We start from the raw sequence: 27,205 nt of genomic DNA, 5'->3' as shown, positions 1-27,205 counted from the left end.
AGAACACTGCAGGCTCATTGGCAGTGAGGCTCAGGGGCCAGACTAGGCCTGGGGTCCAACAGAGACAGCTGCTGTGGAGGAGCTGGGTCTTTGCTCTTCGCAGACCTGAAATGCAGAGCACCTCCACCTGTCAGGACTGGTCCCTCGACATGCAGGACGTCTGCTTGTTTATTTAAGAACCCCGACTCCTCTAAGGTAGTGTTCTTGGCTCTTTTCCACCGACATTCACAGTAGGAAATATATTTTACTTCCTGATCCGTATTGGTCAGGGTCCACCAGTCAGGAAAGAAGAAACCAGAGTGTGTTTCAACAGAGAGAATTTAACGTAGGGAGTTGGTTAAACAGATGTTGGAGGACTGAACAAATTAGCTGCAAGAAGCAGCTACTGCCTTGGGAGCTGGAGATCAGAGCAGAGAGGGGGCTGTGGTTATCAGAACCCAGCAGCTTTTTTTTTTTTGGCCGTGCCGCGCAGCTCGTGGAATTTTAGTTCCCTGACCAGGGATTGAACCCAGGCCCTTGGCAGTGAGAGCTCGGAGTCCTAACCACTGGGCCACCAGGGACCACTGGACCACCACCCAGAACCCAGCAGCTTCGAAGAGAGGTGCCATGGAGCTGGGGCCCTGACTTCTGAAGGGGGTGCTGCCTGGCTGATGGGGGTAGAGGGAGAAGAGGGGGGGTAAGGCTGGTTCTGGAAGAGCAGTAAGAAGCTGGAGACAGGAAACACTGCTACCAGGCTAGAGGGCCGTCGGGGGTGGGGGGACGATGCTGGCACGGAGCAAGTCCCTTCCCTTTCCTCCGGCACATGCTCTGCCTCCAGGGCCCCCGGTAGCCAGATGGCAAAGGAGAAGTGTGGTTTGTGCAGTTCCAGCACCAGCAACTCAAAGCAGTAGAGGGTAGGTTTGAAGCTGAAAGACTGCAGCTCAGTAACTGCCTCACAACGCTTTGCTGGAATATGAGATACAGTCTGCATTTAATTTTCAATCACTTTCTATTCTATTTCGTCTTACCCGACTCTACCTTAGCCTAGCACATTTTACATATTAAAAAGCTGATGGGGCCTGCTCAATTCTGCTCTAGGACACCTTCAAGGGTAACGGTGACTTTGCACATTGGACTCAGTGCCACTTATCTCCCGAACTCCTTCCATACCAAAAGTCTTAAGGGAACTGTCTCCCAAGGTACGTCTCCCCTGAATCCATGTGGGTGGCCCCACCTTCCCACAGGATTCAGGCTGTATTAAGAGGCTGCAGGTGTCCTGTATAGTACCAGAAGGGGGAGGACCGCCAGAGAGAGGTTGCACTAAGGAGAAAAGCTAAGGAACCACCAATCAAAAATATTTATTGTGTCCTTTTTCCAGAAAAGGTATTATAAAGATGCTTTGGGGAGTACCCGGAAATGCACATCAGAGGAGCTTGAAGTCTAGTGAGGAGAAAAGACAAAAGCCAATGAGAAATCAATACATGATCTGTCACGAGGCAGTATGGTTAGTTGTCAGGTGGGTGATATAGGTGGGAAATATTGTGAGTACAGGGCAGGATAGTAGGATTGTGAGCAGGAATGATCTGGAAAGGTTTCATGTAAAGGCCTGAGTTAGTTTTGATGGAACAGGTAGAATTTAGTGGAGGGGGGAGCATGCCAGGTGAAGAGAACATTAGGAGCAATAGAACAAGCCCCTGCGTGCTTGGTGCGGCGCTGGAACCTGGGGGCCAGAACCAGTGAGGGAGATCTGAGCGTCGCCCGGGGCCGGGATGAAGCCTTGCACATGGACAGGGTCTGTGGACTGAACGCTGGGAGCCATTCCCACGTTTAAGGAGCAGGTAGGAGAGCTGGTGAGGAATGCAGTGATGATGCTTTGAAGAGAACCAAGGTCACGGAGCACAAAGGAGGGGGGTCGGTAAAGTCAAAGGCTACCAAGGCCAGGGGACTGAGAACTGAGGGAAAACTTCTGGCTTTGAACCAGAAGCGCCAAGTCTCTTTTTTTTTTTGGCTGTCTTGTGGCTTGTGGGATCTTCGTTCCCTGACCAGGGATAGAACCCCGGGCCACAGCAGTGAAAGCGATGAGTCCTCCCCACTGGACCGCCAGGCAATTCCCACAGAGTCTCTTTAATGAGGGTGGGGGCTCTTGACCATATTGTCTATCTCAGGAGATAAATCTGTTATTACTTTCAGCCCCATCTTTTGAATTTGCACAGTGTGTTTAACTATCACTTGAACTGGTAGAAAGTATCCAGTGGAAACACCCAACTAAAGTTTACGGGCAGTCCCCGTAGTTTCCCAGCCGTCCAGAGCCACGCCAGGTTTTTTAAGGCTGTGCTTCAGTGGCTCGTGGTCTTCCTGTGCGTGACTGCCTTCCTTCAGCTTCCTGCAAAGCAGCTGTTTCCTTTCGCTGCTGTCATCCGCTCTCCTCAAGGGGCTTGTCCCGCTGCATGGAGGCTCTAGGATCCCAATTTCAGAAAACAAGGAGGGTTATGCGTTGGGACCTTGCGTTTGGAGACCTCTTCATGGTTGTAGGCTGCACTGCGACCCCGGCCAGCTGCTTTGCAAATGTAAGTGACTGTGAACACAGGACACCAGGTGAAGGATCAATGGATCAGGTGAACCTGTCACCCTGACTAAACATGTGTTCAGCTGGGAGCTGATCAGTATCATCTTCCCCAGGAGTAAAGGAGAGTCTATTTATAGCCTTAAAATATACGCACAGTTGTGACCATTGCTAGAGGTGACAGGTCCGGGTGTTGCTTCTGTGATTGCTTCATACTCAGGTTTTGTTCTGGATTTTCTTTTTTGAATGCTATCATTTCTTCTGCACAATATAAGCTGTGATCACGAAGACTTTGGTTTCTTTTCTTTCTCTTGGACATCAGATTCTAGCTACTATCAACTGCTTCCTCACTTATACTAAATAGTTTGCATAATTGAATCCACTCTGTAGGTAGCCTAAGCACGTCATGTGCAAAAGCTGCTTACTTATTGAGTAACTATACTGTGGGCTGAATCAAATAGAATATGCAGAAATATTCTGGGGTGAAGACAATTATTTTAATAGCTGGCATTACAGTTTCTCTTGGCAAGGCACTTTTTTGTGTGTAGGAAAATACTTTGATAAACAATTTAGGAATGGAAGGTGACCCTAAGTATAGATTCGGAGACAGAGATAAGTAAAAGTGCTATATAAGGAGAGAAAAGAGGAGGGGAGGGATGGGACCACAGAGATGATGGAGAGTGGGAAGCTGCGGTTCATACTTAAAGAGGATGGGGGTCGGTGGATACCAAGGCCGCTGGGATACTGAAGGACTTTTAAGAGCAGGGAACTATAATTTTAGGTTATTTGCATCTTTCATTCAGAACCCTTTGGTTGCTCCAAACCTTCAGAAGAGTCTGCTATACGAACAACCAAAGAAAAGAGTCTGCTTTCCACATTGTGTGTCAGCAGGAGAAAAAAGCTGTTGCAGGAGGTGAGATGTGAGTCAGTCTGTTTAGAGAAAACAAGAGCTCAGAGCCAGAAGTGACCCTGAAATTGTAAGCCCCCAAGGAATATGCAGTCTTGGAGAGAACACTGGCCTTCCACAAAATCTCTATGGACAAGGTGACCCCGACTGAAAATTGATGACACACAGCAGCTTGCTATTTTCAATCATAAATTCTCGAGAGGCTTTTATTACTAGAAAATGACAGGGTCAGTAATGCCTCCTTCCTCCTCCATTTACTTAAATCTGTAGGCCTCATTTTCCTCACCTGCATATTCTGGAAATTGGACCTAGAATATGTCTGTGGTCTCAATTAGAGTCTACAGCTCTAATAATAATAGCTGCTATTTTAATGTTCTTTTTTTGAGGTAAATTTACCTACAGTGAAATGTACAAATCTCAAGTGTAGCATTTCATGAGTTTTGACAAACGCATATACCCTTGGAACCCAAATCTAAGCAAGATATAGAGCTTTTCTATCACTACAGAAAAATTCCCTCTTCAGTCAAACCACACCCTCACCTCCAGGAGCCCACCCTTCTGGCTTTTATCACGATGGATCAAAGGACTAATACTTTAAAGTTACTGTTGAATGCCAGGCTTTGTTTTAGAGTGCTTCATCAGCATCAGTGCTTTTATTTCTCACGAGCACTGTGAAATGGCTCTTATCTCCATTTTGCAGATTAAAACGTTGAGCATCAGACCAATTAAGTTGCCCCTGGTTATCAGCCAGCCACCCAGTGTAGCGGCAGGACGTGAACGAAGAAGTGGGTTATAGACTCACGGCATCTCTGAGACGGGTCATGGCCAGCCCACATACGATTATTTAAGAAATATTATAGATCAATGTTCAAGTGAAATCAATGCCATTTACAAATTCTCAAGCCTCCCGAATAATCCTAAAGGCCGCATGCATTACACTTTACTAAATGATTCGTTTCTATCCTACACAGAAAACGGCAGAAAGGAGATGTGAGAGGTTGCAAATTCGGTTTTACTGGTGAAAAAACCCAAAAGAGGTGGCTTAGGCTCCAAACATGCCTCGAGGCAGGCCCCGCGGGGATGCCGGGATAGGCGGAGAGGGAAGGGCTGGACCAGCGACCTTTAAGGAGCCTGGCGCCGCTCCTTCCTCTGACGCCACAGGCATCCTCTCCGAATAGAGCAGGCTCGCCGCACTCGCCGAGAGAACGGACACGCGTCCTGCCACGGGGATTGGACGCTGCCGCGCAGGGCTCATCGGCAGCACTGGAGTTCAATTCGTCACCCGTCCCCCTCCATGCCACCGTCTCCCTCCGCTCCTAGGCGCACCCTAGTGCCTCCCTGCCCCGGCATCTGGGTGGGTTCCCAGGCTCCTCCCCAGAGCTGACTTCGAGCCCCACGCCCTACAGGCCCACGGCTGCCATGGCAACCGTACGCCGCCGCCGCCGCCGCCTCTACACGCACGTCGCGAACTAACGGACTCCGCGGCGGCGGCGGCGGCCTATGCCCCACCCCAACCCCACCTGGACCGCAGCAAAACGGTCGGTCGACCTGCGGCACCTAGGTAATGAATCCGAAGGAGACGGGCGCCAGCTACAGAGCCGGCGGTGGGGTATCCGGCTTGACAGCCCCACCCCTGCTCCCGCCGCGGGAGACGCGGGGGCCGTGCGCGGCGGGGGAGGCAGTGCGTGCCGTGCGGGACGGGGAGAGCCGCGGGCGCGCATGGCATGATGGGGATTGTAGTTCAGCGGCTCCCTGGGCTCGCGGCCTTGGCGGGGCGGCCTGGACGGGAGAACTACAAAGCCCGGCGTCCCCGACAGCTGGGAAAGACCGATAAACTGAGCCGAGCGGGGAGAGACAATCTTTCTCTTTGTGTTGAGGGGGGCTGTGGGGTGGTCGCGGAATTGGGTTCTGAGCGCTGGGAAGGGGAAGTGGAGGTGAGACTCGGGCTTTCCGCCCCGCCATTTGGCCCGCCCCGGTTGCAGCACTGGCCCCACCCCGGCCCGGCCACCGCCCCGCGTAGTCTCTGGGAGGAGCGGCCGCCCAGGCTGCAGGGCCTCGGGCCTTCGGCGCCTCTCCCCCCCAGGTTGCTGCCTCTCGGTGCAGAACCGTATGTATCGCACACGTTTGATGGGAGACCCGAAAAACTATATTTTAACAGGCGTTTCTCCTTTTCCCTGATTCCCTCCTTTATTTCTAGGTATTTGATCAGATTTGTTCTGAAGTAGGAGGTGTTTGCATTAATTAAACCCATTGATGAATAATTACTCAAAGGGCATTAGTGTTTAAAGGTTAAGTGTAGAAGTAGAGAAAAGATACCATGCTGTTATATGGTAGTATCTGATATTTTTACCGCTTTGCATTTTGTATTTTATTTATTGAGGGTCAAGATCCACCCCCGCCTACTAGCCTGAACACTGCCGACACACATTTTGATTCTATTTGAAAGCTTAGTTCAACTTTAAATAACTAATGTTTTTGAAATACAGACTTGTCTTTTTATTTCATTTTTTTTAGCAGTGGGTAGTAATGATTATTTTCTTTCTTATAACATTTTTCAGAATTTTTCAGGACCATTTTTCAGAATGAAAAGCGCCATGTTCTTTCTTTCTTTCTTTTTTTTAATGCTCTGGAATACATCTTAGCACCTGAAGTTTGCTCAGGCCCTGGCGGTAAGGAAGCTGACACAGATTTAGAAAACCTGCCTTGTCTACCCTTTAACATTTTTCGACAGGTAGAATACCATCTTAGGAATTTGGCATTTTACAGTGGTATGTTGGAAAATTATTGATATATTGTGGACTTATTTTGTGTGTGTATGTTTTAAAACAAGAAAACAACATAAGGCCACTATAAAATTCCTTTTATTTCCATTAAATGAAGTTGGACTCTGTAAACTATACTTAAAGTAGCAGTTTCATAGGAGGAGATAAAAAGTAGGTTTAGTAAGACCACTAGAAAAAAATCAAGACCTTATGGTATACAGTATAAGGATTTGAAATATCTTATTTATTCATTCAAGATTTGTTTATTCATTCATTCAAGATTTGTTAAGGACCTATTATGTGCCAGGCAATATATGCCAGGTGGTGGGAATTAAGAGATGATAGAATATAGTCTGTGTCCTGCGTGGGCACACATTCGTGTCATCACAGTAGTGTGGGAGAGAGGTGCAAGTTGCTGTGAGCCTCGCGTGGGAATACGTGGTAATATCACAGTGACGTGTATTGAATACTTACTCTGTGGGAGGTACTCTTTGGCGTATTTTGCATGCAGCCCCTTATTTAATCCTCACAGCAATCCTGTGAAGTCGCTGCTGTTATCTAGAGATGAGGAAGCAGCCTTAGAGACCTTGCCCAAAGTCATAGATGATAAGGTGTGAACCTGGGATTTCATCCCAAGTGGGTCTAACTCATCTCAGTCAGGATCTCAACCACTGATGCCGTTTTCCACACCCTTTGGAAGAAAGAGCCTGACTCTGTCTAGGGAGATGAGGAGAAGCCTCCAGAATGATGTGACATTTGACTTGTGTTAGGAAAGTTGCTTAAGCTTTTACTGGAGAGAGGCTGAGGAAAGTCATTCTACGCAAATGGCATAACAAAAGCAAAGGAAAAATTGGAGTGCTTTGTGTTTGCGGAACCCTAGGTCATTCTGATGACTAAATCCCAGAATACTTGCAATGTAGTGGGAGAGACCAGATCTCGAAGTACTTGGTACCATGACAAAGCGTTTAGAATTTTTCCTCAACATGGGGTGACTGTTGAAGAATTTCTGATGGAGTGGTGCCATTTATTGGGTTTGTATTTTAGAAAGACCTCCGGCTCCAGTGTGGAGAATGGATCCAGGAGAGTGGTGATAGGAAAACCAGTTTTAGGGGAAAAAAACCCAAAAATGTCCAGTAAGGAAATGAAAAGAGCCTAAAGTAAGCAGTCGGAGTTATGGAAAGAGATGGATTGCAGGAGTATTTAAGAGGTAGAATTGATATGACTTAATAAGAGTTTGGATGTTGGGGGCTAGAAAGATTTGGAATCCTAAGACGAATGATTCTTAGTTTTCTGGCTAGGGTGACTGATGGGATAGTGAAACCACTGATTGAGATGAGGAGGAACAGGTTTTTATCGGGGCAAAAGGTAAAGATAAATCAGTTTACTTTTGCGTATTTGTTCCAGGTTCCTGTAGGATATTCAGGTAAGGAGGCATTTGTATCCGGAGTTCAGGACAGAGCTCAGAGGTAGAGGTTTACGTGTAGTTAAGTAGTTATAGGAGAGAATGGACCAGCTCACATAGGAGGAATGTGTAGCTATGAAAAAAGAAGAGGTTTGGCTATGGAACTCTTGGGAAACAGCAGCATTTACAGGGGGGTTGAGTTTCTGGGGAGAGGGGGGTGTATTTGAAAGGAAGCGGGAGCCCACAGTTGAGGCTGAGAGGTCAGGAGGCAGAGAGCAAGGAGAAGAACCACAGAGAGCTTCACAACAAATGACGAAGGAGAGGAAAGTAGGAAGCAGGGAGGGAGTGGTCCAGGTGCCTCGGAGAGGGCGAGTAAGGCAAAGATTGAAATGTGTCCAGTGGATTTAGTGACTGCATATCATTTCCAAACTTTGCAAAAATGAAGAAGAGGAATCTGGGCATAGGCTACTTGAAAAAAGTTTCCGTATTAATACATATACAAAAGAAAACAGAATAATGAGCCCCATGTAACCATCACCTAGCTTGGAGAATGAACACATGACCAATTTTGTTTCATCTATCATCTCTGCCCGCAGTTGGATTATTTTATTTATTTCTCTTTTAATTAATTAATTTTTATTCTTGACTGCGTTGGGTGTTCGTTGCTGCGTGTGGGCTTTCTCTAGTTGTGGCGAGCGGGGGCTACTGTTCGTTGTAGGTTGCAGAGCACGGGCTCTAGGCGCGCGGGCTTCAGTAGTTGTGGCTCGCAGGCTCTAGAGCGCAGGCTCAGTAGTTGTGGCTCACGGGCTTAGTTGCTCCGCGGCATGTGGGATCTTCCCAGAGCAGGGATCGAAGGGTGTCCCCTGCATTGGTAGGCAGATTCTTAACCACTGTGCCACCAGGGAAGTCCCATGTATTATTTTTAAGCTAGACTCAGGTATCGTATCTTTTTATCTGTAGTTATTTCAATATGTATCTTTGAAAGTTAAGGATTCTTTAAAAAAAAAAATAAAACTGTAATATTACCTACTTAAAAAATTCAACAGTACTTCCTTAACATAAAATTTCCAGTCACACTTCTTTTTAAAGAAGCTTGACTGTGAAGAAAAAGAGTTGAGGCAAACTAAAAGAGGTTTGTAGGTTGTTTTTTTTAAAAAAGATTGATGACAAGCTATTAAGGAAAGAGCCAATAAAGAGGAAATGTGTGACGATGTAGGCGACGAGGAGCGAGGAGAGAGCTGATCGAGGTCCCTGAGAAAGTGGGGAAGGATGGGGCGAGCAGGGTGGAAGAATTAGGCTAGAATGAATTTGGTACTTTTCCTAAGCAGCAGCTAAGTGCTAGCTGTGTTACTAGGCAGGATGCTAGCGTTGATAGGAGGGGAGACGCTCTGAAAAAGGAAGAGATGCGAATAGATACAGGTATTTATAGGTTGGGTGGTAAAAGGTGAGAGTTCAAAGCTTATGGCCCCTAAGAGGTGGAGAGAAGTAAAGGTCAATTGATGAGAGATGAGATTGGGGTTAGGAAAGGAGAATAGTGGAGATTTGAAATAGCCACTATAGAAGGGGACCTGAGCTAGGACAAGTAAGAATTGTTTCATTGATTAGATGACAGCAAAACACCAGGCGGTGTAATTTTTTTTTTCCTTAAAATTTGTTTGGTTTACTAAGGGAAAGCTTAAAATATTGAGGAAACCAATATGCTAATGTGTTCCTGAAGAGAAGAGAATTCAGGCCAAGAACTTATGACTGGACCATTCCTCAGTAACTTTAGATTTATTCATTTAAACTGATAATTGCTGTCTATTTGTATAAATATCACACTAAAACTAGAAAGGCCCTGACAGAGCTTTTGGATCAATACTTTATTTTCTCAACATGTACAGTGATATTCTTTTACAGAGAACATTTCTCCAAGGATCATTTCCTGAGTGTGGTGCAGTGGGAGGGGTCAGATAGATCTGTTGTCCACTTCTGGAACTACAGCTTATTTTCCATGTGATCGTGCGCATGTTTCCCAACCTGCGCCCCACTCAAAAAAGATGTTAATACTATCTATAAGATTTTGGGGAAAATTAGACAGTTTAATGGAGGTGAACCTGAAGTGCTCCATAACCGAAGGCCTTTCTCTTCCCCTTCTCCCCCTTCCTTACCAACAACATGGCAGGATCGTCAGTTCTCTTTGACAAAAGGCCATGTTCTGTGACTTTACTTGACCATATTAAGCAGGTAGATCAGGTAGTAGTTACATTACAAAATGATAATTTGATCTATATAAAAAGATTCATCAATTATTCTTTTAAATGAAGCTTAAGTGCTATAAAATGTTATTTTATATAGACTGTTAATAGTAACAATGTCTTTGCCTTAGTTTTGTCTTCAAAGAAACAGGGGGTTCCAGTACAAGTTTTGAGATCCCAACAGCTCCAAAATTCTTTGATTCTCTGACTCATCTCATTTTTGGACTGATCCATATTATGATTTCAATAATATTTGAGCATCTATTTGTAAATGAAAATATGTATATATTTTAATGTACTCAGCATTATTTTAAACATTTTCTTTCCTCGATAATCGTAATACAAATGGTAGACCTAGTGAAACTATGCCTTAGAATACCTAGTAAAAATCAGGCATATACAGGCATTTGCTAGATAAATTTAAGGTGTAGATTGAGAAGAGTTAAAAAAAAAATGCAGTAATTTTCCAAGGTGCATTGTTTCATCTCCAGTAGATGTCTAGAAAGCCATTTTTATCACACTGCTTGATGTGGAGTAAGCATTCAGTAAATGTTCTTACTATTATTTTCATGCTTAAAGGGTATTTATGCACTTAAGAGAAAATTTATAATTTAAGCTGCCATTTTGAGACAGTGGCGGATGATAAACATTTTCTATCTTTTTTAATGTTTTAACAATGCCAGTGGAATTTAGTACATGGGCAGAAATTATTGTAATGGTTACTTCTGAGAAACATTTAAGCTGTTCAAATTCTCTATCTAGATTCTCTCGTGTTGCACAGACAGTTATTTTCTGTTTCTCAAGTATTTGTGAAGTGAGCTCAGGTGAGGAAACAAATGAAAAAGCTTCATTGCTACAGATATTTTCGTCTTATCTCTGGGTATATGATTAAGTCATATTCTCCATTATTCATGGCAAGCTACAGTCCTTGAGAATATAACCCCACATAAAGAGATGGGAGGTATCATGACTTTCAAAGTTAACTATTTTGGTGACTAGTATTCACATAGTAGGTTAATTTATTGCTATTAAAACACACTTCAAGATGCAGTAATTTGAGAAGTTGTGGTTATATGTTTGTTTGATTGCTTGTATTTATAGCAGTCATTGCATGAAATAAACTGGAATTTGGTGATTTGGATAAACATTAAAAAAATATGTGGAGCCTGGACATTGGTTGCATTCAGTGTGGTACAAAATGCTGAAAATTAAACTCAATTTGTTGTTTTGCTACCACTATTCTAACTAGTGTTATTTTGTTCACATTGCTATAGTTGAGGCTGCTTCAGTGTTTCTAGAATAAATATCTACTTTCAGGAATTTACAGCTTGTGGTAGGAAAAGGAGCAATGTGAGAGAAATACAGAAGTGTAAGAATGAAAATAGTTTAACGCAGACTTTTTTCTTAAGCCTCACATGTATTATAACTGAATTGGATAGATATCACTCACATTAAAAATTAGTTTGAAAACAATGTTTTCTTTCCTATTTAAAAACCATTACTGTGGAGACAAAAGAATTATAAATACCATGTTTTAATTTAAAAAGGAATTATTAGTGACATCCTAAGCAGTTTTGGGTTTTGAAAGTAAACTAGTTATTAGTTTTCCCAAATGTATGTCTTAGTCTTGGTATAAGATAAAAATCCAGGTATGTTGGCGGAGAAAGCTGTGTGTGCGCGTGTGTGTGTGCTCGCGTGTGTGTGTGTTTTGTGCAGGATGGTGGGGGGAAGGGTGTGGTTGGAGGTGCAGCTGGAGGGAGAGCTTGGAACCAGGGGTTTATTTGTTATGTTTAGATCTGAGTCATGAAGGAGACAAGTCATAATTATCTAGAACCAAGTGAAGCAATGTTTTTTTCTTCTTGGTCTGAGCATGAACTTGAACTGAGCTCTTCTTTTCATTCTGAGAATAGAACTCTCCTTGAAGATATACTTGGATCGTTCTGTGTAGGGCAGCATGACTGGATCAGTTCAGTAGTAAATGTTGCAAGAAGATGCTGATTCATTTTTGAATACATGATAAAATTATACCTCAGTAAGAGAAGTATTGTCAAGTGTGCGACATTGCCAAAATATTTCATGCCTCCTTTACATGTAACCTGACCATTTAAAAGTCCTAGAAACTCTTCTAATTTAAACTAAAGGAGATTTTAAAAAACCCTCTTATACTTCAAGATTATGGTTAAAAGTAATTAAAGTTGTGGTATAGCTTCTAGGAATTTATAATGAAAACTGGATCCGTTGATTTACTGTTATTTTTGAGGAAAAATTAGCTGCTCCAAACCTCTGTTTTAATGTTGAGTGTGGAGTAAAATAGTTTATGTTGATTCAGTGTCATCATACGCTAGGAATGATGCTAATGTATTATCACACTTAATTTTTACAATAACCTTATGGTGAGAAATATTATTCTCCCTCTTTTATAGATGTAGAAGTGAGAAATTACATGATTTGCCTGAGGTCACAACAGAAAATTTGTGGTGCCTGGATCCCTACCCAGGTTTTTCTGTCTGAAATTTTTCTATTGCCTTCACGCTTGAAGAGTTTAGCTTGGTATGCGATTCTAGGTTGGCAGCTCCCACCCCCAGCACATGCAAGGTACTGTTCTGCTGCCTCCAGTCTTCCAGCGTTCTTTTTGAAAAGTTAGCTGTCAATATATTATTTTTCCTTTGTTGATAATATATCATTTCTCTCTATTGCTTTTAGGTTCTTCAGTTTTACTACACGGTCTCTAGATGTGGATTTATTTTTATTTATTTTGAAACAGAGAGTTACTGTCCTCTATATATTTTGGAAATTTTTTAGCCATTATATATTGGATATTGCTCTCTCCTTTTTTCCTTCTAAAATTCATAATAGACATATGATGGATCCTATCTTTCTGCTCTCTGCACTTCTTATCTTTGCTTACTTATTCTATACCTATATGCTGCATTCTGGGCAGTTTCTATAGCTCTGTGTTCTGGTTTCTTGATTCCCCTTTCATCTGTGCCTAATCTGCTATTTTCTCAGTCCACTGAGTTTTTCATTTCAGTGACTGTATTTTTTAATGCTAGAAGTTCTTTTTGATTCTTTTTCACATGTGCCTATTCATTTTTAAATGACCCTATGTTTTTAGATGTACTTATTTTATAGTAACTATTAGATTATCAAGTGCTTTTGATAGTAGCACTGATTCAGCTATATGTTGTAGCCTTTGACTCACCCTCATGATGGATTGTATTTCTTGTACCTTGAAATTTTGGATGTAACCTCAGTGGAAATACTGTGAAGCCTTGGTCAAGGATGTATCCTGTACTTTTGTGTTTATTTCTGTGAAGTGCTATATGGAGAACTGGTGAATGAATAAACAAATTTGATATATCCATATAATGAGATACTGCTCAGCAATAAAAGCGTTAAATTACTGATATATGAACAGCATGGTTGAATCCCAAAAGTATTATTCTAAATGAAAGAAGTCAGACACCAGAATATATACTGTATCATTCTATTTATGTCACATTCCAGAAAAGACAAATCTTTAGTGATTAGTGAACAGAAGAATGTATGCAGTTGTATACATTTTTCAAAAGAAATCAAATTGTACTCTTAAAATTAGTGAATTTCATTGCATAAAAATTATACCTCAGTAAAGCTTATTTTAAAGAAACAGGCAAAACTCAATGGTAACAGAAGTCAGAATAGTAATTGCCCTAGAGGAGAAGTACTAACTGTGAGGAGACCTGGATTCTATGGGGTATGGAAATTTTCCGTATCTTGATGTGGGTGTTACCTGGGTGTAACCAATGTTAAAATTCACTGCAGACTTGTGGACCTCTACGTTATATACTTCAATAATAAAATGCAAAAGGAGGAAAATACTCTAGAGAGGGGTTAGAATATAAAGTTGAGAAAATCTCGAAAAAGTAGAGCAAAAGGACAAAGAGATGGAAAATAGGAGAGAAAAGATAAGAAAATTAGAGGATCAACCTAGAAAGTCCAATAGCTAAATAAATGGTGTTTTAGGAAGAGAGAAAAAATGGAAAGAAATCATCAATGAACTAATTCAGCAATTTTCCTAAAATTGAAGGATATTAATTTCTAGATTGAAAGAATCCCAGATAGACCCATATCAAGCATATCATCAACAGTTTTAGAAAACTTTGTCAAAAACAATCCTACAAATTTTCAGAAAGGGGAAAAGACAGTTTGAATGACTTCCGTTTCCTCAACTTAATCTTGAAACTTAGAAGGTAATAGAGCAATGCCTTTAAATTTTTGAAGGAAAATTATTTGCAAGTGAGGATTCAATAGCCAGCCAAACTATTACTGAAGTATGAGGGTAGAATAAAGGAGTTTTCAGACATGCACGAGCTCAGAAACTTTACCCCCCATCTATGGAAAATGTGTTCCGTAAAGGTAAGGGAGTAAAACCAGAAAGAAAGGCACGTGATAGACAAAAACATGATTCAAAATAGAAGAGACAAAGGGACTCCCCAAGATGAATTGAGATACCAGGTTGAACAGCCTTGGAGGGTAGATGGAGTGTCTTCCTCCAGAGCAAAGGTTAGGCTTCCTTACAGCCTTGAAAGAAAGATATTATCTTCATTTGGAACAAAGGGTAGGCATGCATGGTGTTCAATATAATAGATTTGGGTTCCCTGAACTTAGGATTCTTCTCCTGTAATGCAGGCTCCTGCATATGCTGATATCACTTGGCCCATTATGTGTTGCCCTGTGGGAACTGGGGTTTGGGGGACCAGTGCTAAAAACCTCAACAATCTTAGGTTGTTGGGTTGTCTTCTGGAAGTTTTGTAGCTTTAACTCTTACATTTAGGTCAGTCATTCATTTTGAGTTAATTTTTATGATGTGAGATAAGAGTTGAGATTCAGTTTTTTTCCCCCGCATATGGATATCTAGTTGTTTCAGCACCCTTTTTTGGAGAAAACTTTTTTTAATTGACTTGCCTTGTCAACTTTGTCAAAAATTAATTTGCCATATATGTATGGATCTTTCTGGACTCTGTAATTTGTTCCATTGGTCTGTGTGTCTATCTTTATGCCAGTCCCACACTGTCTTGATTCCTGTAATTTTATAATAAATCTTGGAATCAATATAAGTTGTCCTGCTTTACTATTTTTTGAAATTGTTTTGACTATTTTATGTCCTTTGTATTTCCATCTAAGTTTTAGAATCAGCTTGTAGATTTTTACAAGAAAGGCTGCTGGGATTTTGATTGGGATTTCATTGAGTCTGTGGCTCACTTTCCACGGAATTGACATCTTACCATTATTGAGAGTTTCAATTCATAAATGCATGTGCACATACACATACACGTATGTATTTCCATTAACTTAGGTCATCTTTACTTTCTCAGTGTCCAGATCTTGCATATGTTTTGTTAAATTTATCCCTTAAATATTTAATATTTTTGAATGATTTCATTGTTTTGATTTTAGTTTTCAATTGTTTATTGTTAATATATAGAAATACAATTGATTTTTGAATATTGACCTTGTATCCTGAAGCTTTACAAAACTAACTTATTAGTTCTAGTAGTTATTATAGATTCCCTAGGATTTTCTCCATTAACAATTATGTTGTATGTGAATAAAAGCAGTTTTACTTCTTCTTTTCTAATCTTTATCCCTTTTATTTTTTTCTTGGCTAGTTGCACTGGTTAGAACCTCTAGTTTTAACGTTGAATAGAAGGGGTGAGAGGAAATACACTGGCCTTGTTCTTTCTTGATCTTGGGAGAGAGCATTCAATTTTTTCACAGTAAATGTGACGTTAGCTGCAGGTATTTCATAGATTCTCTTTACTAGGTTGAGGAAATTCTATTGTCAGTTTGCTGAGAGCTCTTACCATTAATGATGTTGAATTTTGTCCAGTACTTTTTCTGCATCTACTCAGATGATCATATGTTTCATTTCTAGTCTCTTAAAATTATATTGATTGGTTTTTTAATAGAAACCACCTTGAATTTTTGGTATAAACCCCACTTGGTCATAATGTGTTATCCTTTTTATATACTGGATTTGATTAGCTAAAATTTAAATATTTTTGTATCCGTGTTCCTGAGGGATACTGGTAGGTAAATTTCTTTTCTTATAATGTCTGGTTTTGGTATCAGGGTAAAGCTGGCCTTAAAATATGAGTTGGAGGTTTTTCCACCTCTTCCTTTTTCTGAGAGAGTTTGTTTGGAATTGGTTTATTTTTTCCCTGAGTACTTGAGAGAATTCACTTGTGAAACCTTTTGGATATGGAGTGTTTTGGGGTTTTTTTTGTTTGTTTTGTTTTTTGGTGGAAAGATTTTAAATTACAAATTGAATTTCATTGATTGACAGAGGACTATTCAGATTAATTACTCTGTTTCTTCTTGAGAAATAGCTTTGGTATGTTGTGACTTTCATAGAATTTGTCCATTTCATTAAGCCCTCTTTTGCCTTTTAATAGCTCTAAAGTTTGTAGTGATAACCTCTTCATCATTTCTGATTTTGGTAATTTGTGTTTTCTCTCTCCCTTTCTTGGTCAGTAATACTAGAGGTTTAATCATTTTTAATGATCTTTCCAAAGAACCAGCTTTTGGCTACATAGAAATTTCTTTTTTATTTTTTTCTGTTCTATTTTATTGATTTTTGCTCTTAACCTTATTATGTTCTTCCTTCTACTTCTTTTGGGTTAGTATGTGTTTATTTTCCTAGATTCTTAAGACAAGCTGAAAACAGGAGTTGGCAAACTATAGTCTGGGGGCCAAATTCAGTCTGCTCCTTATTTTTGTATGGCCCATGAACTAAGAATGTTATTTTCATTTTTTTTTAATGGTTAAAGAAGTCAAAAGAAGAATAGTGTTCTGTGACGTGAAAATAAATGAAATTCAGATATCAGTGTCTGTAAATAAAGTTTTATTGGAACACAACCACACTCATTTGTTTACATATTGTTTATGGCTACTTTTGTGCAGAGTTCAGTAGTTGGAGTAGAGACTTTGTGATGTTCTCATTGCTTTGCATTGCTGCTTGATGTGCACTATAATCACAGTGTTTCATGTGCCCTGCATATCACTGTACTGTGACATTTTACTTCATTTATTGTCAGCGGATTCCCATCATGTCAAAACAAGAAAAGATGAGAAAAATGGACTTGACATATTTATGCTTTTAAAGCACAGTGGAGTGTAGAATATTGAACTAAATGACAAAGCATTGTGATTATTATGCAATGACACTATAGCTGTGCTAAAGACATACAATTTACACTGACATTACCAGACTAATCATTCGTCATGGTATTCCCAATTCATAGGAAAGCAGTGGTTAGAAAACTTAGAAAACTTAAAAAGGAATATCTTTTTAAGCAGAATTTCTTCACAAAATTAAAAAACGAAAATCAGGCTGCACCCAGAGTAAGTTTCTGAGTGTCTCGTTTGTTGGCCAAACAAGGAAGTCATTTACCGATGGTAATTTAAGTAAATCTTGTTTGATTGTAGCAGCCAAAGAAATGTGTCTGGAGAAAATAAACTTGCTTGTGACTATTAGCCTTCTGGTGAGAACAGTTGCTAGAAGAGTTGAGGACATCAATAATCAATTAAAAAAAAAAAAGGCAAATGATTCTGAGTGGTTTTCCTTGGCTCTTGATGAATTGACAGATGTTACCAAAACAGCTTAAGTGTTTGAGAAGTCAATGCTGAGTTTGAAGTTACTGAAAAATTACATTTAATGAATAGTGTTTGTGGAATAGCTACAGACAGGAATACTTATAAGAAGTTGAGAAAACACGAATTCTGTACAACCTGAAGTAGAATCTGTTAAGATGTGTTGAAACTCGGGGTGGCCGAAAATATGTGTAGAACAGAAAAAGGCTTAGGTGAACAAATTTACAAAGCTGTGAAAATGTAGCATGGTTAAAGTTGTTGGCTCTTCACTGTTTTTTAAAAATTTATTTATTTTTTATTTTATTTATTTTTGGCTGTGTTGGGTCTTCGTTGCTGCGCACGGGCTTTCTCTAGTTGCGGCGAGCAGGGGCTACTCTTCGTTGCGGCTCACGGGCTTCTCATTGCGGTGGCTTCTCTTGTTGCGGAGCACGGGCTGTAGGTGCACGGGCTTCAGTAGTTGCAGCACGCTGGCTCAGTAGTTGTGGCTCGCAGGCTCTAGAGTGCAGGCTCAGTAGTTGTGGCGCACAGGCTTAGTTGCTCTGTGCCATGTGGGATCTTCCCGGACCAGGGCTCGAACCCGTGTCCCCTGCATTAGCAGGTGGATTCTTAACCACTGTGCCACCAGGGAAGCCCTTCACTGTTTTTTTTTTTTATCAGCAGGTGTTTTGCAGAGAATATTTGAATCTCTCATGTAGTAAGGAACCATTAGTGTCTTAAGACTTGAGTGTCCCTCTTGAGGACTTAGCCATTCTCAGTTCCATGAATTTTTGTCAGAAATAGACTTGCCCCTACCACACAGCAGTTTGGTGGCTTGTAGTGGTAAAGTTCTATTGTAATCGTTTGAGCTAAGGGCTGATTTGAAATTTTTCTGAATGAGAGGAACTGCTCTCACCCACTATTACTGAACACTGAATGGCTTTGGAAATCAGTTTGGCTGCAGACTTGATAATGCTTCTTTATGAATCAACTGAAAATTACAGGACCAAACAGTGCTTATATGCAAAACTAAAAGTTATTTCAATGCCAACTAATGTTTGAATCACAAGTAATACCAAGCTATTTTATATAGCTTTCCTTGCTGTCAAAAGTTAAAGCAAAGAAGTGAGATCTCCATTCCCACCCAGATTTTCAGTATATTTTTTTGAGCTCAAACTACTTTGATGCAAGTGCAAAGGAAATTTCCATATTATGAAATCCATTTAAGTGTGTAATTGAGATACTTCCACTTACCCTTCAATTGGAAGTGATTAACATGCAATGTAATGACATGCTAAAAGACATATCAAGAGAAGAATAAAATCTTTAAATGCTTTCCAAACAGTGACTATGCTGGATGAAATCATATGCTTGTGATTTGATATCATTATGTGACAGTACCTATCTGGGTAAAAAGATACTTTTAAACATGAAATGCATAAGTCTTATTAAAGAGCAGCATTAACATATGAACATTTGCAATTGATTTTGATGATAGGGAACAGTAACTTTGAATCCGAACTACAGGAAATATCCCCCTACAGAAGAGTTCCATTCTTATTAGTAGACCTGTTTTGCAAAAAGTTGTACTCAACTATTACTACTATAATATTTTGAATTTTGTCAATAAAAATTGTGGACATTTTTGTCTCATTATATAAGTACTTACATAATATCCTCGATTTTGCCCATTGCCCCTCAAAGCTAAAAATATTTACTCTCTGGCCCTTTCCAGAAAAAGTTTGCTGACCCCTGCTTTACATCGAGATATTTTCAGTCTGCATATTTGTGTGCCTGTACATATTAGCAGAATTAATGCTTTTGTCTCACAATGACTAATTTGAAGAATTGTTCTAATTTGAAGAGGAGGCTTTCCATGGTTGTCCTATTTTCTGTGGGTAGATCTACTGAATGTTGAAATTTCTTACTGTGTAAAAGTAGTGTACTATTTGCTGCAGTGTGAGTCTCAAGTAACATAGATGCTGCCTTCAAGGAACCTATGCCTGGAGAAGGGGCAAATAATATGCCAAAACACATAAAGGAAACAGTTTTATTCTCAAAAAGGTACTGGAGTCAGCTGAAATGACTAGAACTAGAGGCGGTTAATTTTGAGGAAGAGTTTTTGAGCCCCTTAAGAATAGATAAGAAGTAGAGAGGAAGAGCCAAGCTACCCACGTCAAAATTTAATTCCCTCAGGAAGGCATGGAGAAATATTTTGATTTTTCTCTACCAAGTGTATTCATTGGTTTACTGTTCCAGGAAGTAAGAGTAGGTCAATTTGGACTCTTTCCCAAGATGTCATTCTCCTGTATCTCTGGACTTCCTAATCTTTGTAGTTTTCGGTGGAAAGCAACTTTGCTTAGAAGCCTTGGGTGATCTTGGGAGACTTTAGAGAAGCCTGGAAGAAAAGCCAGAATTACTGGGCTGGAGGGCTTTGGTGGAAACCAGAGGTTCAGATGATATTTTTTCCTAGCATCTTATAGAAGGGGAAAGATTAACGATAGTTATTTGCACAGACAAAAAGCTACAAATGACAAGGTCATAGAAGATTACAAGATGAGGAGCAAAAAGAGCTCAGGTAGTTTAATTCACAGGTTTTTGCTTAGATTTAAATTGTATGGAACAATTAAATGTATATAAATGATGCATGGACAACTATAGGCTGTTCTTTTAAAATGTGTTCCTTAAGTCAAAAAGTTCCTTAACTTTTTGTTCTTGGGGCCAAATAGTTTTAGTGAGAAATAGTTTCTGCAGTTTTAATTGATGTCATTGGAAAATGTGAGATATTCATATATTTATTTTTACATTGTCAAGAATAAGTTGACTAAAATAAAGCAAGTTCATCTTTACTATTATTGCAGCTTATAGTAATTATAAATGAGCAAGGAGAACTAGTGTCTAATTTATGTACCTGTAACATAAATCGATAGTTCAGAGCTGTGTAATTTGTCTCCTTATTATCTTTTTGTGTGTTCTTTTGTGATCTCCTTTGTATTTCCAAAATTGGGAATTTTGTTCAGTATTATAAGATGCATTCAGATAACCTCAAAGAATGAGAGAACCATTTTGACTTTCAAAGTAGTTTTAAGCAGATCTTTTAAATCATAATAAGAAATGCTTTAGAGTCAGTACTGAAAACTTAATAAAAAGTCATATTTTATGTTTAGGTCTCCGAAAGATGAATTTGGCTGAGATTTGTGACAATGCAAAGAAAGGAAGAGAATATGCACTTCTTGGAAATTATGACTCATCAATGGTGTATTACCAGGGGGTGATACAGCAGATTCAGAGACATTGCCAGTCAATCAGAGACCCAGCTGTCAAAGGCAGATGGCAGCAGGTAAGATCATGTTCAAGTATTCAGTGAATAAGGGCAGTGGTCTGTTATACTTGAAAGATAAGAGTTAGAAAATTAGTTTGAGATTTTGTAAATAGCTCTTATTTGTCTGAATACTGAAATATATTTAAAATGTACTCTGAATAATTTTCTGTCTTTCCCAGTTAATATTTTATATACTTTCGATAGTATATTTTATGAGACATATTTTGAAGATATTTAATTCAAATTGAATCTACTTTTAATTCTTTTTCCTGATCAGTTGACTAATTTTGTGTGATTACAAATTCTTGAAATAAGGTATTTCTACTTGCCTTTTCCCCTTTCATTTTACATGTAATTTTGACGCATTTCATAAAACTTTTCCTTTAAGAAGATTTCCTCTTCTTTTGAAAGACTCCTTACAAATACAAAGGAGTCAGTAATCTAATAAAAAACACTAATATATTTGCTGTGCCTCTTGACTATACAACTTGGTTATATAATATTACAGTTAATAAAAACTTGAATTAGAATTTCCCCACTTACTCTTAAAACTTAAAATCCTTTTAAAATTAAAAGTACAAAGTCAGGCATTTCTTTGAAGTTTCATTTATGTGCTAATGCCTTTCAAGTGTTTCTTTTAAGTTTTCCACTGGTCAGAAATTGATGTTTTACTAAGTTTTCAGGGTAAATTTGGCTTATTTTCCAACTTAAGTGTTAACCAAATTATGTTGAGTGAGAACAATACACTCGCTTTAACTCAAGTTGAAATTTTTAGTTGTGTTCTATCCTGCATCCTAGCCCCAGGCAAGAGTTGTTTATTAATCTAGCATGGAAATATTTTTGACCTGTTCTTAATTGTGTTAAATAGTGACCATTTCTGTTCTGGTGCTTCTACTATGTTTCTTTCCATTAGGTCCTGAAATTTCATTTCTCTAAGTGTAGCATATAATTGCATATATTAGTTGAATTTAGATTTTTCTTTGGTTCTGTGACTCCTTTATATGTTCCTTTCTATATATTATTTGAGATAAAGTTTAAGGGAAAGTTTCTTATGCTCTGCTTTATAGTAAAGTGTGCTTTCTGGTTAAGAAAATTAAAATTGTTAAAATTAATTTATAAATGTAACTTTCAATCTATTATCTGCTTGCCTTTGAAAATTAGTTTGGGCTCAAAGTTTGAAAACATGAGAATTTCCACATAGTTGGTGCTCAGTGAAGTTTTTTAAATATGGGAAAAATCTTGCCTTTGAGCTCAAAATAAACTTTAGCCAGGACTTGAAAGATTTTAAACAAGGCGAAAAGAATTCAGACTTTGGTGAGGCAGAATTTAAATTGGAAATGGGTAAGTCTTAGTATCAATATTACACCACTTCAGGCTTTCAGATGCTCACGACGGGCATTTCGTATTTTGTGATATTGGGGATAGGAGATGCTGATTTCCTATCAGCATTTTGGCTGACAATTTTTGAGGAAGCTATTTACAAATATATTAAAAGTATTTAGCATAACATTATAGATTTCTGGGAATGGTTAACTTCTTACTAACTTAGTTGCTTGTTTTAAATTGTCTTAATGGTCATCACATTCTTTGGTAGAAAGAATTTCTTCATGAAAGATATATAACGACTTGCACTAAGAAAAGATATATATTACACGTATGTCTTCAAACCAATTCCTGGCCTCCTATGTAACTTTAAATAGTTGTTTTTATTAACTATGTTTTAATTACTCATTTTGCATACTTTGAAAGACATTAAGAAAACTAGCATTCTATAGCAATTTGTTATTTGTAATTTATATAAATATTTTGTAGCATAAAGGCTATTTTTTTAAGGTTCGGCAGGAATTATTGGAAGAATATGAACAAGTTAAAAGTATTGTCAGCACTTTGGAAAGTTTTAAAATCGACAAGCCCCCAGATTTCCCTGTGTCCTGTCAAGATGAACCGTTTAGAGATCCTGCTGTTTGGCCGCCCCCTGTACCTGCAGAACACAGGTAAATGGGACTTTATATTCTCTCTAGGTATTTCTATAGTTAATTGATATTCAGAGTGACGAGAGTAAAGCTTAATTTGAACAAAGTATGAAAAACTGTTTTGGGGGGCATGTAAATTGAATACCTATTTATAATTTTCACACGTGTGTTTACAGGGTTTGTATTTGATAAAGAACAGAAGTATATCATTTGTCATATATCTTGCTTTTGGAATATTTTACTACTGTAATCAAAACAATAGAAATCTACTGCTAGTCCTAAATTTTTAGTTTAACTGATAAATTTATCAGTTAAGCGAGTTCTTTTAGATTTCATAATGTCAGCATCAGAGCTTTTTTGCTTTAAAGGACTAACAACTTTAGATGAAATGGTGGACAAATTGGATTCATCTGGTTGGGCATACAGCCAGTTTCCTGAATCTTAGTGTTGAAGGAACCTAACCTTTCCTTAAAGGTGGAAGGGCAAATTCCCTAGTGTGGCAATAAGGCTTGACGTTTATCTCCTTGATGCTCTGTCTGTGCATCATCTGCATTAAACCTCTCTCTTCTTCTTCTGTGCTGTCTTCCTGTCTTTGCATAGTCTGTTCTTCCTCGAGGAATAACCATAGTCCCCATCTAAGCAACTCATGCTCATTCTTCGAGTCTCAGCTGAACTGTTTGTCTTCTCTGCAGCCTTTTCTGGTTTGCCCCCACATAACAGTGTTCATCCTAGTTATGTTGTGTTTCTTTGTCTCTTGACAAGATTAGGAGTTTTGCAAGGGCAAGGACCATGTTTTATTTACTCAAAACAGATAACAAATAGCAAACTTCCACTGCTCACACAGTGTTTGGCACATAGTAGGCATTCAGCCAACATTGAATGAGTAACTTCATTAATTCCACAAGAAACTGAGGTCTGGGAGACCTTGACCTGTACGTTAGGCTAGACCAGGAACTGAGCTTAGGTCTTTCTGGCTTTCAGTCCCCTTTTTTGTGAAGTTGTATATTGTGGCCAGAGTGTTGCATCATAGAAAATAAATATCCCTTTGGTTAGTAGCTGTGATCATGTATTTAGCTTGTTGATCTCTTAAAATTTCCTCAAAGCATTTAAAGAACTGTGAAAAGTAGTTAATTTATTCCTTCAGGGTTTTTTCCACTGAGTTAGAGATAATTTTATGATTCCCATTATAAAAACACTAGATGATGATTCTTTTCTAAGGTCTACAGTAATATAGTGCTTTCCTCAGATGTAGCCACCCTCAGGTGTTTTGGATTAAGGTGACTGTTACCCCTCAAAAAGCACTGTTTCAAGAGTCATAGGAAGTTCCAAAGTAAATATAATGGCATTTTGATGGATCAGACTTGAAAATATTATGTATGCGTAATAAATACCTTGTTTTTTCCTGAAAGTCATTAATTTAGAAATACATTTCTAGTTTAAAGCTAAAAGCTGACACTATTTTTATTTAGATATAATTGACATAGCATTGTGTAAGTTTAAGGTGTACAGTCTGTTGATTTGATATATTTATATATTGTGATAGGATTATCACAGTAGCCTTAGCTAACACTTCTATCACGTCACATAGTTATTTCTTTTTCTGGTGGGAATTAAGATATAGTGTCTTAGCAACTCTGAAGTACGTGATGCAGTATTGTAGTGTTTAATCGCTGTGCTGTGCATTAGATTTCTAGGACTTATTTAACTACTGGTTGCAAGTTTGTACCGTTAAACACCGTCTTCCCAACTCCCTGCCCCCAACCCCCATCTCCCAGCCCCTGGTAACTACCCTTCAACTTGCTGTTTTTACAAGTTTGGCTTTTTCAGATTCCACATATAAGTAATATGCATTAGTCCTTCTTTGTCTGACTTAACTCACTTAGCATAATGCCTTCAAGGTTTATCCATGTTGTTGCAAATGGCAGGATTTCCTTCTTTGTCACGGCTGAATAATATTCCATTGTAGTATATGTGTACCACATCATCTTTATCCATTCATCTGTTAGTGGTCACTTACATTGTTTTCATATCTTGGTTATTGTAAATAAAGCTGCAGTGAATGTGGGAATGCATTTATCTCTTCAGTATCCTGTTTTTATTTCTTTCGGTTATATATCCGGGAGTGGAATTGCTGGATGGTCTGGTAGTTCTATTTTTAATTTTTTGAGGAACCTTAATACTGTTTTCCATAGTGGCTGAACCAATTTTCATTCCCACCGACAGTGCACAAGGATTCCCTTCTTTCCACATCCTTGCCAACCCTTATCCCTTGTCTTCTTGATAATAGTCATTCCAGCAGATACGAGGTAATATCTCATTGTGGTTTTGATTTGCATTTCCCTGATGATTAGTAATGTTTAGCATCGTTTCGTGTACATGTTGGTCATTTGGATGTCTTCTTTGGAAAACTGTCTGTTTAGTTCCTCTCCCCATTTTCTAATTGGGTTGTTGTTGTTGTCATTGAATTGTATGAGTTCTTTATATATATTTACTTAACATTTTGGATATTAACCCCCTATCTGACTTATGGTTTGCAAATATTTTCTCGCATTTGGTAGGTTGCCTTTTTGTTTATTTATTTTTATTGCTTCTTTTGCTATGCAGGAGCTTTTTAGTTTGATGTCGTCCCACTTGTTGATTTTTGCTTTTGTTGCTTGTGCTTTTGGTGTCATCTAAAAAGATCATTGCCAAGACCAATATCAAGGAGCTTCCTTCCTGTGTTTTCTTCTAGGGTTTTGCAGTATCGGGCCTTATGTTTAAGCCTTTTAAATCCATTTCGAGTTCATTTTTGTGAGTGGTGTAAGATAAGGGTTCAGTTTCATTTTTTCACTGTGGTTATCCAGTTTTCTCAACAGGATTTGTTGGAGAGATTATCCTCTCCCCCATTGAGTGTTCTTGGCTCCCTTGTCACATAATAGTTGACTGTAAATGCAGGGGTTTATTTCTGAGCTCTCTATTCTGTTCCACTGGTCTATGTGTCTGTTTTTATACTGTTTTAATTACTATAGTTTTGTATCAGTAGTATAGTTTGAAATCAGGAAGTGTGATGCCTCTGGCTTTGTTCTTCTTTCTCATGATTGCTTTGGCTATTTTTGGTCTTTTGTGTTTCCATACAAATTTTAGGATTCTTCTTTCTAGTTCTGTGAAAAACGCCATTGGAATTTTGACATGGATTGTGTTGAATCTGTAGATGGCTTTGGGTACTATGGATATTTTAACAGTATTAATCTTCTGATCCATAAATGTAGGATATCTTTCCATTTGTTTGCGTTTTCTTCAATTTCTTTCATTAAAGTCTGGTAGTTTTCATTGTACAGATCTTTCACTTGGTTAAATTTATTCCTAAGTACTTTATTGCTTTTGATGCCAATGTGAATGGGATAATTTTGTTTCTTTTTCAGATATTTTGTTGTTAATGTATAGAGGCACAACTGATTTTTGTATGTTGATCTTATATCCTGCAACTTTAGTGAATTCATTGATTAGTTTCCAATAGTTTTTTGGTTGAGTCTTTAGGGTTTTCTATATTTAAGATCATACCATTTGCAAATACAGACAATTTTACATATTCCTTTCCAATTTGGATGCCTTTTATTTCTTTGTTTTGCCTAATTACTCTAGCTAGGACTTCCAGTATTATGCTGAATAAGGGTGATGAGAGTGTGGGCATTCTTGTCTTGTTGCTGTTCAAGAAGAGAAGCTTTCAGTTTTTCATTGTTGAGTATAATGTTAGCTGTTGTTGTATATGGCCTTTATCATGCTGAGGTATGTTCCTTCAATTTTTTGAGGGTTTTTATCATGAAAGGATGTCATATTTTGTCAGATGCTTATCTTCATCTGTCGAGATGATCGTATGATTTTTATCTTTTATTCTATTGATGTGGTGTATCATATTTATTGATTTGTATATGTTGAACCACCCTGGCATCCCAAGGATAAATCCCACTTGGTCATGTCGTATTTGAATTTGGTTTGCTAATATTGAATTTGGTTTGCTAATATTCTGTTGAGAATTTTTGCCTCCGTATTCATTGAGGATATTGATTTATAGTTTTCTATAGACCAATAGAATTTGGTTGAATTTGGTTTGCTGATATTCTGTTGAGAATTTTTGCCTCTGTATTCATTGAGGATATTGGTCTATAGTTTTCTTTTCTCATCGTGTCCTTATCTGGCTTTGGTATCAGAGTAATGCTGGCTTCATAAAATGAGTTTGGAAGTGTTCCCTCTTCCTCAGTTTTTTGGAAGAGTTCAAGGAGGATTGGCATTAATTCTTTTTTAAATGTTTGGTAGAATTCGCCAGTGAAGCCATCTGGTCCTGGGAATAACTTTCAGTATAGGAAGTACCTGTTCGTAATTGCTAGAGCACCATGATGTATTTCAGAAAGCAGTGGCCACAGATAATAACTCTAATATCTAATATCTGTGGCTCAGACTGAATAGAAAGTG

At 38.7% G+C, this 27,205-nt stretch overlaps 1 protein-coding gene across 10 annotated transcripts in view; it reads left to right on the top strand.

Annotated features, from left to right (window-relative positions):
* KATNAL1 (katanin catalytic subunit A1 like 1) overlaps positions 1-27,205 on the top strand; it is a 100,969-nt gene that overhangs the window by 16,448 nt on the left and 57,316 nt on the right. For 3 of the 10 annotated variants that reach the window (XM_059902842.1, XM_059902837.1, XM_059902838.1), the window contains 2 exons: positions 20,629-20,801; positions 22,617-22,777. In XM_059902842.1, coding sequence (XP_059758825.1) covers positions 20,640-20,801; positions 22,617-22,777 — 323 coding nt within the window. In that variant the 5' untranslated portion in view covers positions 20,629-20,639. The other 7 variants (XM_059902845.1, XM_059902836.1, XM_059902841.1 and 4 more) reach the window with 7 other exon arrangements.

The sequence above is a fragment of the Balaenoptera ricei genome, chromosome 18 (assembly GCF_028023285.1).
Source record: "Balaenoptera ricei isolate mBalRic1 chromosome 18, mBalRic1.hap2, whole genome shotgun sequence".
Taxonomy (NCBI): Eukaryota; Metazoa; Chordata; class Mammalia; order Artiodactyla; family Balaenopteridae; genus Balaenoptera; species Balaenoptera ricei.
This window is presented reverse-complemented; position numbering and strand designations above follow the sequence as displayed.